The sequence below is a fragment of the Prunus avium genome, chromosome 1 (genome assembly GCF_965620075.1).
Source record: "Prunus avium chromosome 1, drPruAviu1.hap1.1, whole genome shotgun sequence".
NCBI lineage: Eukaryota > Viridiplantae > Streptophyta > Magnoliopsida > Rosales > Rosaceae > Prunus > Prunus avium.
In genome coordinates this window covers 40,117,713-40,127,764 of record NC_142284.1, presented here as the reverse complement: position 1 = coordinate 40,127,764, position 10,052 = coordinate 40,117,713, and the positions used below count along the sequence as shown (strand labels likewise).

General features: G+C 37.1%; 2 protein-coding genes across 3 annotated transcripts; one reads left to right on the top strand and one right to left on the bottom strand.

Moving 5' to 3' along the window:
* Positions 1 to 848: 848 nt before the first annotated feature.
* LOC110760867 (two-component response regulator ARR5-like) lies at positions 849 to 2,319 on the bottom strand. Its single transcript, XM_021963217.2, has 4 exons — positions 1,876 to 2,319; positions 1,704 to 1,783; positions 1,448 to 1,596; positions 849 to 1,347 (listed from the first exon to the last, which is right to left on the bottom strand). Exons 1-4 carry the CDS (start codon positions 2,036 to 2,038, stop codon positions 1,041 to 1,043), a joined length of 699 nt encoding a protein of 232 aa, XP_021818909.1. The 5' UTR covers positions 2,039 to 2,319; the 3' UTR covers positions 849 to 1,040.
* A 3,325-nt stretch (positions 2,320 to 5,644) lies between these two features.
* LOC110760857 (zinc ion binding protein) lies at positions 5,645 to 9,431 on the top strand. Of its 2 annotated transcripts, none has more exons than XR_002527307.2 (11): positions 5,645 to 5,940; positions 6,601 to 6,714; positions 6,823 to 6,941; positions 7,062 to 7,108; positions 7,183 to 7,283; positions 7,568 to 7,655; positions 7,874 to 7,982; positions 8,169 to 8,340; positions 8,478 to 8,559; positions 8,656 to 8,769; positions 8,865 to 8,891. XR_002527307.2 is itself a non-coding variant. In XM_021963206.2 (11 exons), exons 1-11 carry the CDS (start codon positions 5,839 to 5,841, stop codon positions 8,970 to 8,972), a joined length of 1,146 nt encoding a protein of 381 aa, XP_021818898.2. In that variant the 5' UTR covers positions 5,647 to 5,838; the 3' UTR covers positions 8,973 to 9,431. The 2 variants fall into 2 exon arrangements, 1 of the variants encoding a protein (XP_021818898.2); XM_021963206.2 differs by having other exon boundaries at positions 5,647 to 5,940; positions 8,488 to 8,559; positions 8,865 to 9,431.
* Positions 9,432 to 10,052: the final 621 nt, after the last annotated feature.

Sequence of the window (10,052 nt, the reverse complement as noted above, 5' to 3'; positions counted from 1 at the left end):
GCCACACCTACAAGTATCATCAATCTCTTCAATTTTCCAAACCAATTCTAATTTTAAGTTTTATGGACAACGTGAATAAATGTGCATACACATTTTTCTTTTGTCACAAAAAACGTTGCACACATACATCGCTGCCATAATGCGTAGACAAAATTATCTAATATACATCAACGGTCTATCAATTGTTCACTAATTAGAGTTGAAAACATTTACACATGATATGTGGAGCATGAGTGGGTCTCATCTCAACTATGAAGATTTGAGAGGAGAGTATATGATAAGCATACTACCACCCCTAAAGAGACAATGAGACATGAAAAACTAGAGTTGAGGGTGTTGAGGGTGTTGAAGGCAAGGGGAAAAGGTCCCAACCTAACCAAGGTGTCCTAGTCCCTCCCAAAGGGAGCATTTTGGAACATGTCCAATTCACAATCTCATTCCAATATTCTCTCTACCAGACAAGATCTTGCAAGCTTATCTCTCCAACTCAACCAAATCAAATTCAATCCCGATTCAACACTCTGTATGTGTACAGCACGATACAGCTCCTTTTTTTCTCTCTCTTTTTCTTTTTCTTTACTTAATTATAAATTTTATTTGTTTCAAGCGAATCCACTAACCCATTTCAACCCATTTATTTTTCTTATAACATTTAAACATCCTAACCATGGATAATGGTATTTTTACATGATTTTTTGTGAAAAATAATGTGTTATAAGTTTGTATTGCAAATTGTTTGTCAAAAGAAGATTTTAATCATATGCGAATCTTATGAATACTCAAAGTGAATTATAAAGATGCAAACAAAGTCAAAGTCAAAGAACTGGAATTGATTGTTTAATTGAAGATTTTAGAAAAGTAATCAGTTAATCAGTAGTATTAATGTGTAAATCACAGTCATATATAAACAAACAAAAGAAATCAAAGGCAAACAAAAACAAAACGAAAAAAAGAGGAGGTAATTCAACAAAAACCGGTTAAACGGGTAATTGCAGTTTGGCTCCGATGAATACAAAGTGATTGCTTCGGGTTCTGTTGATCTAATCAGTGTTGGTCATTTTGAGCCGTCGGATTGGGGAATCAAGCGACGTCGGCGACGAGGGAGCCGAGAACGACGATGACAGAGGAGGCGACGGAGATTTAGACGGTGACGATGAGGAGGACGAGGGTGACGACGGTAGAATGGACGGGGGTGAGGAAGGCAGATCACAGGGCTCGCGTAGCTTTCTCTTGTTCATCCCACTCTCTTCCAGTCCAGCCTCTCTCGTCATGTAGTCCTTGAGCCTCTTCACGTCCGATAACTTCACCGGTTTCACTATGAAGTCTTCTGCGCCTTCTTCCAAACACCTGGCGAACACCAAAATTCGAGTTTAAAATCAAAAATCAAAATCATGCACAAGAATTGATTAATTTCAATGAAAATAATTGCATTGACGAAGAAATTTACCTGTCTATGCGCGCCAAAACGTTCTCAGATGACATAATCACAACGGGAATCTCTTTGAGAGCTGAAGATTCCTTGATTTTCTTGAGCAATTCGTACCCGGTCATGCCAGGCATACAGTAGTCAGTGATAATCAGATCCACCTTCAAGCCCTATAATTTAATCACAACGAAATTATTATTCGAAATTCGAAATTCAAAGTTTATTGATGAAATTTATTACGAATTTGGATTAAGATTTGTTAATCAAACAAGCTTACATCGAATCCGACGGAGGAGCTCTTGTCGTCGTCCAAGCCAAGGAATTGCAGAGCTCTCCTTCCACTATCCACAGCCGTCACTGCACATTCGAACCAAAAATAAAATTCAAAATCACATAGAGCTAAAAATCGAGGGTGTTTCTCAGAAATGAAGCTCTGTTTTCAGTGCTACCTTTGCAAGAAGAAATTCTAAGCAAACGCTCAATGACCTTGCGGTCGACGAGACTGTCATCGACGGCGAGAACGTGAGCTTCTTCGGAGTTCATCGGCGCCATATCGAAGCCGTCGAGCTTCTCCGACCTCCTCCGCCATGAAACGACGCCGCTCCTGGCCATCTTCCGAGTCAGAGTGAGACAAAACTGGATTGGTTCTTTATTTTCGCTTGGTTGAAGAACAAAGGCTTGCTCTGCGTCTGTGGCCAATGTTTTGTACAGAGGAGAGAAGAAATGAAAATCAGGTAAAATTGTCTGTCTCCGTCACCAGCGTGCTGCGTGTGTGTGTGTTTCTTCTCTCTGTAATATAGTATTGCTATGTATTGGTCTCTTTCGCAAAATCAAATCTTTTCTCTCTCTACCAAATCTCAAAAATCTACTTTTTTTTTTCGTTCATTTTTTTAATTTTAAGCCATAAAACGCTGAGATTCTGAAATCCACTTTGGTGCGATCTTCCAAATCAAACCCCGGTATCTCGGCCATCGCGAGATATTGGTCAATGTCGGGGTCTGTGCAGAGTAACGGGTCGGGGCGTTGACCGGTGGTCAGCGGTGGGCCGCGCCGTCAAATCGTTGGGTGTGGAATTGCGAATTGGGAAGTGACCAGCGCGAGTCCCGAAATGGGGGTATAAAAACGCGGGAAAATTGGTGGGAACCGGATTTTGCCGGTGGCATTGACTGTGGGTTTGGTACATACCTATACCGGGGGAGTTCCCCGAGTGGTGCAGTGTTTTGTTGGTTTGCAATAAAAAGACTTGGCATCAGTATCTCCTCGCGAATCTTGGCTTGCCCCACCACCGCCTCTCCTTCCACGTGCTACCTCGTGCTCCGTACCCCTTTTTCATTTTTCTTTAATGTATCATTCTTATTGTGGTAACCGTTTTTTATTTATTTATAATCTTAACATCAAAATAAAAATTACAATAAGTTCACACTTTGTATTTTTTTTTGGTGAAAACCAAGGTATCCCCCGCGTGATTGCGGGGACTAACCCTCGAGGTACTGTCGGGCGCAAAGCGGGGACCTCTCCCAATAAAGTCTGCTCTATTCGCAAGCGCCTGGGATCGAACCCAGGACCTCTTGTTTAAAGGATCCAAGCCCCTTCCACTTGGACCAACTCCTGTTGGTGTTCACACTTTGTATTTTAAAATTACGAACATCATACAAAATTTTACAAATAATTAAAAAGAAAAATTAGCAAACCAAATTAAAAATTGAGTTTGATCATGACCTAGCATCGCGGAAGCATATGCTACAAAGTTTACTTTCGATACTGTGGTTAAGGCTTTGAGGAACTTAACATTAGGAAAGTGAAAGGTGATTATTGCTTAAAACTCAAAATAAATGAAAAAGAGCATTTAGGTTTTGTTTGGTGTGTAAAGCTTATCCCTATGGCCATGGAATATGGACCATAGTTTATTAAAGAAAAATATTTTCTTTTTGGGTAATTGAAGAAAATAAAAGTTTGGCTAAGGTCCCAACATGGGTTTGTGTACGTGCTAAGACAACGAGACAAAAGATAGAATTGAGGAGATTTGGAAGTCCCAAAATAATCTGGAGTGGGACCAAAGATTGGCCTTTTTCATGGTTGGACTTTTGCTACCAAAATTCAAAATATATTATTCAGACACTGCAGATCAAATCTGGGAGATATCATCGCTCGCATTGTCTTTCCAAGATTGATTTTCCATCCTCCTACTCATATTTACAACCGATTTGATGGTTGTCATCACAATCTCTTTATATGGGGGTTTAATCTGATCTAAAGTGTGACACAATTTGTGCCCAACGTTTGGTACAGTTGTTCATTAGTTTACACCACTTATCAACTTAAAACCGATTGTTTTGTATGTGCGGCGATGCATTATAGAATTGATATTTACGAATGAGGTGAAGGATTATCATCGATAACATTATTTATTTTAATCTAACTTTTTCTTGTAAAGTTTAGGGTACATTCCAAGAACATGCATTTACACCCACCTTATGACTTATGGCTTATGGTATGGTGGCTTAAATTATGGGTTGAAGTCTTGTAATCAACTCCACAACACATTATACAAAGGTTTCAAATATTCGCCTTGAATTTGGAAGAGCTATTAAGAACTGGTTGACTTTGTAATCATGAAAAGCATTCATAAACCAACGCTTTTTTAACAATGAGATCCAATTAAACGTTTCACTTCGGTCAAACATAATCTCAAATTGGGGCATCAATCAGGTCCCACAAATTTATATTGCCCCGACACCTTTGCATGATTATCAAAAGACCATTGATAGTGCGGGGCCAACACTCCCCACTGTCCCCATATACCATCCATCGGCCCAGCTTTACACACATTCTACTTCATTATTTATTGTCAATTTATAAATAATATGGCGCTTCATATAGCCTAATGGGTACACGGCCTATTTCGTAACAAATGCATCTAAATGCATCATTTTTTAATTATGGCATGGCAGGCAGACCATCATAACTAGCTGTGTGGTCCCTCCAATTTATTGATGATCTCGAAATCTCTTTCAACATCAGGAAGAAAAATATTATCACACAAATTCTTTGTTAAATTCAACCTTTTGTTATTCATGCAAAAATTCAAACACGTCATGTTTAGTAAAATTAGTGTCATATTTCTCAACGATATCATCGAGTATATTAAATGTATTTCATTTATCGTACGTATCAATAGTCAAAGTCTAACGAGAAACATAGAGGTAAAAAAGATGGATTAATTTTTGGGACTTTGGAGGTAAAAGAGATGGAATCACCCTCTAATGTGTGTGAATGATCCTTCTTTCTCTTTGAAGATATGGCATCTTGCTTTTTGTAAACAGAGTGTGATTTGGGGCATCTTTTTCTTGTTGTTTCTTGTACTAACAAATTTAATTTATTGGAGTATTGGATCTCTCTTTACCAAACAGGCAATGAGAACACCTTCCATCTTTTCAACACAAAAACACAAGGACATTTTAGGTTTGAAGATATGAGAGAGACGATTGACTAAACTGAAGATGATGGGAAATTATGGGAATATAATATTTGATTGAAAGGAGTCTCATCACTCAGAAAATAATGGCATTCAAGGGAGATAAAAAATATGCTAGGAGGGCTCATGCTAGATGAATGGCGGTAAATTTTATTTTTTATTTTTTATTTTTGTTAAACAAGAGAGATACCATCAAGAATTCAACATTTTAATATATGCTTATAATACAAAGTGTTTTTTTTTTTTTGGGATTGAAAAGTTCGGTGTCCTCTTTGTGCATGCTTAAACTATTAAACTTAAGGAAAATGCTAGAGGCACCAACTTGCTCACCAAATCTCTAATAGAGCGTGGAACCCGTTGTATTGACGAGCTCCACCTCTATTAAAGAGTTGGTGAGCAAGTTGGTGCCCAAAGTTGGTGCCTCTAGCACCACCCTAAACTTAATCACTCAATCAGTTGTTGGGTTTGATTATTGAGAAAATGACAGAAAGCTGTATGGAAAGCACAGAATCTTGCAACAGCCAATCCAACCGACCCCATTTCCATTCATATGGAAAATGCAAGCTGAGAAAAAGGTGGATATGTTTTGCTTTTTTAAAAAAATTTGTTGGTAGTGTGTATTTTGCTTAATGAGTCATCTTCCTAATAAAAGGGAATGAAAATGACTTATATTTTAGCAGGAGCTTGTATAATGAGGGATTATGTTAAGGGGTACAACGAAGGTTTAGTTCAGCAGTCCAATAATAACTGTGTATAAAATCAAATGGTTATTAAGGACCCGACCCGTCTTTTAATGGGCTTCAAACTTCATCACGAGATGGGCTTTGTTGCCAATTTGGGTAGACTTGGAAGGGCCGCAGTCCGTTCGGTATAAACGTGCCCGAGTTCAAACGGAAATTGAGAGGAACTGAGGAAGAGCAAAAGCTTCCGCGAAACGATGGAGTGTGCCGGGAAGAGACAGGGGACTCGGTGCACAGGACCAGCCACGAGAAGATGTGCTCGCTGTGGAGCTGTTGCTTATTGCTCTGTTTCTCACCAGGTGCTTCTAATTTGCATGACTTTTTTTGTCGATTGGCTGTGCTTTGAAAGCAAATCAGAAATTCATAAGAATGCTGTAAAACATGGACAGCTTAGTTTTAAAAATAAAATACAAGTGTGGAAGCCTTATTCTTTATTTTTTTCATGGCTTCTGATATTTAGCTATGTTTTTAGCTTTCATTTAAGAGAGCAACAATTGGGTTAGTCTTAACTTGTGCAGAAATGGCGTGTGTGTGAGGAAGGGAGAAATTGATTAAAAAAGGTCTGTCGACTTGGGTCTAGGTTCTTGGTTTGCACCTTAGAATAGTATCTTCAGTGGTAGCTCATGCTCACTACAAAATAATATTGCAGTTGAGCTAATAAGACTAAAGTACCTCAAAGAACAAAGAAATTACTGATAATAGGTTACCTGATTATTTGGGTGTCAGCATTATAGTCCATGTGAATAGGTTCACCACATGTAGGCATGCGCCTGTATGTTTACATTGGTTGCTAAGTCTTCTCACTATGCTGATTCCCTCACTGCTCGATTTCATTATGGTTGAATGTTGTTTACTCGGTGGGTAACAATCTTTTTCTAACTTCCATTGACAATAAAATTTTATGGTTGTCATGATTTTCCTTGAATTTAAGTTATTGTCCAACTTGATAAATATTGTAGATTGTGCATTGGCCTGATCATAAAGAAGAGTGCGGAAGGTTGGAGCAACATATGAAGCATATGGATATCTTGAATGAGTTTCCTTTCACTTTTACTCAAGAAGCAACTGTTCAGGTAATCAACAATTTCTTTCTCTTTGTAACACAGGGAACCTTGAGTAGTGCTTTTCTATTCTGCCATCTGAGTGTTATCACTGATGTTATTCCGGGTATGATCTTTCAGGTATGTGAAAAGCTGGAGACCAGGTGTTCAGTCTTGAAAAAAAGAGGGGTCCATCAAATGGGAATGTGGTTGTATGAATGTTGTTGTGGGAATTCAGTTATTTCCTTCGATTGTTCAAGGTTTCTTTTGTTTTTAATTGATCTGCCTGGTACATCTAAAATTCTCTGTACTAGTTTGTTTTCCATGTTGATTCTATTTCTGTTCACGTATGTTTTTTTTTTTTTTTTTTCCATTGGCAGGTTAAATAATTCTTGGGATCTTTCAAATACCTTTTGCCCGTGTACTGGTATCATCTTGTTCATCTTGCTAAGATAATTCAATAAAAGTTGATATTTATTAATTTATGATACACACATGCAGAGCCTTTATCTATGATATCAAAGCATTTAACCAGTTGGAAGGAGTACTATGAATGGAGGTCCATCCCACTGCATTCACCTGTTTCTTTGCTACTCCACCGGGTATGATATATATGTCAGTTGAGAGTTGGAATTTGCGTGTAAAATATCAAATTCAAACAATTTGTATTACGTTTTGGCAATTAGTCTATACAAGAGAGTTGGGAGTATGCATGTTAAGGAAAGATACCTAATTGGCTTGAATATATGGGAGCCTAATTAAGTTTTTCTCCTTTCCAAATCCATGAATTCATTTTAATACTGTATATCTGCTGCTCCTTTTTGGATATGTTGATATGTTTCACAAATATTAACACCTGTTTCTTTGTTCTTTTCTTTTTTTCCAGCCTCTTACAATTTACTATGCCACTCAAGTAGCTGGTTTAGGAAGGTGGACTTCTGGAATCAGCCACAAATTGCACATACACTATCTTGGTATGTGTTTCAACTTTCTAACTGTGCTATTTTGCAGTATATAGTATGGAGCGTCTACTGAACTGTTTTTATTTATGGATGTAACTTTGGGAATTTCCTTTCTTGATTTATGAACCTTTTAACCGTCGTCATGTAAGTTATCTGGTTTGCATATCTATGGTTTACTGTCAGTGTCATTTTGAAAATTTAGTTTTGTTACATGAACTGAATTTTGACAGGCCCTGAGAAAGAGCTTCTTCAGCTTTCTGTCTTCTCAGAGTTGCATGCACTTTTTCCTAATGTGCACGTGCATATAGAGCTTGTTGGGCCAGCAATTCCACAACATAGGTCAGTTCTACACTTTGAAATGATGTTCTGCATGGGATTCATCTACATCTGGTGTTTTGAATTCGAATTTACCTCATGAAGATAAAACAAGGGTTGCTTGCTTGTGTTTGGTGTCTCTTGTGGAGAGCGCTTAAAGATTACTTCTCATTTGTAATTAATTCTCCTTTTCCTCTTTGAGATGGATAGAGATGGTGAGATGATCGAGCTATGCAATTATGCCCATTGCCTTGATAGAGATTGCATATGTAAATCCTCAAGTGAGACTGTCAGCTGGGATGCACATACTAGTAAACCTTCAACAGTTACATTGCAACTTAGAAGCGGCTTTTATCATGACCGTTACAAGGATATAGCTCAGGTTGTGTACTTTCTGTCTCTTTCAATGGACATAAACATTCATGCCAAGGATCGTATATTTTTTTTTCTCATTTAAGTCGTATATTCATTCTTTTGCCTTCTCGGTTTTCCTTTTTGCTGTTTCTGATGACTTCTCAGATGTGGGCAGGATTCATCTCCGCACTTAATTGTTGCTCCAAATGCAGGAATTTCTGCTTATTCAAGCTGGCTACCAACTATTGTCCGTTTTTAATATCTAAACATCTCTCTTTTCAGTTCCTCTTTTATTTAAATTTGTTTCTCTTAATTTTGCTGGTTGCCTGGATGTGTGTTTCAGGAGCTAATAAAGGATATGAATATCCCAGCAGTTTTTTCCGATTACTGCAAAGAAGCTTGTCATCTTGGAGCTAGTTGCTTGACTGGTGTAACCGGCTGTCCTCTCAATATCCCTGTGCGTTAAACCTTACTTGACTGTTGTTTTATAGCATGCATTGAACCATAAGCGCTTAATCTGATTTTATCCAAATTCATGCCTCTGTCTTGTAGATTCAATTAAATCCATTCAGGCAACCAATGGTGGTGGAAGACAGCGTTCTCTTGCTTCCTTGCTACTCGAATTGCTTCCTCTATGGGATGTCAAAGTGGTCTGTCTAAAATTATACCTTGTCTCGAAGACTCTCTGTCGGCTTCTTCAAATAAGTCGCTGCGTCTCTCAGATCGAAAGGAGGACAAGTTGTCAAGGTAGACAAGATTTGGTACGTGATAACATTCTCTCCAAATGTTGAAGTTCCAGTTGCAGTTTATATGACATCAAAGTGCCAGAGCAGTTCAAGAGATTTGACCAAATCGACACAATCTCTAACGCTGTTGTGAGATGTAATCAAATGTGATGAAATGCACGTAAATATTATGTAATCTGGCGTTTTAGAACATTTTCAATTATGCTGGGGGTGTTTTTGAATTTCTATTCTTTTTCAAATAACCTTTTTTTTTTTGTTTTTTTTGTTTTTTTTTTGTAGATGCATTGTTTCAATGTAATAACATGTTTACTTACATGGTATGAGAAAAGTCACGAATTAGTAGATCTATCAATAGATCGGATTTTGATCTGAATCCGGTGTAATTAATAGGAGATGAATTGGACTTCTCAATTCGATAATCTAATTACATTCCGAATCCTATAATCCAATTATAAATGGATTCTGATATAGACTATAGTTGATCCGATCCGACTTAGTATGCAATATAATTTAATTTTTCTATGCTTTATATTAATATTTTATATGTGTAAATGAGTAATTTTAGTTTTATATGCACTAAAAATACAATTAAAACTAATTTTTATGATAAAATATCAAAAATTGATCTAAAAAGTAGATAAATACAATAAAAGAACAAAGCTATTAATGAAATTTTGATTTTTTGTCCATCAAAAAATAAATTTGATAATAATTCGATTTGATTCAATTTGAATCCGAGGCGTAAGAGATATGGATTGATAGGTGCAATTCGATAGTCCGAATTCGATAATTCGATTATAAATGGATTTGAATTTAGATTGAGGTATATCTGATCTAAATTTGACCTGTTTACATGTCTACAAATTAGAGATGTTAGAGTGCAAGATCAAATGTTTTTCTTTATCAATATAATTCCTGGTTTTCAGGTATTAAATTACGTTTTAAATTTTAATGTTGGACACCTATAATTTTTTATTAGTTATGTGAAAATAAT

Coding starts and splice junctions, on each gene's coding strand:
- LOC110760867 (XM_021963217.2), bottom strand. CDS start 2,038: ATGGCCAGGAGCGGCGTCGTTTCATGGCGGAGGAGGTCGGAGAAGCTC. Junction 1,597..1,703: donor GCTCCTCCGTCGGATTCGAT/GTAAGCTTGTTT, acceptor ATTAAATTATAG/GGCTTGAAGGTGGATCTGAT. Junction 1,348..1,447: donor GTTTTGGCGCGCATAGACAG/GTAAATTTCTTC, acceptor GGTGTTCGCCAG/GTGTTTGGAAGAAGGCGCAG.
- LOC110760857 (XM_021963206.2), top strand. CDS start 5,839: ATGGAGTGTGCCGGGAAGAGACAGGGGACTCGGTGCACAGGACCAGCC. Junction 5,941..6,600: donor ATTGCTCTGTTTCTCACCAG/GTGCTTCTAATT, acceptor TAAATATTGTAG/ATTGTGCATTGGCCTGATCA. Junction 8,560..8,655: donor CAAGCTGGCTACCAACTATT/GTCCGTTTTTAA, acceptor TGTGTGTTTCAG/GAGCTAATAAAGGATATGAA.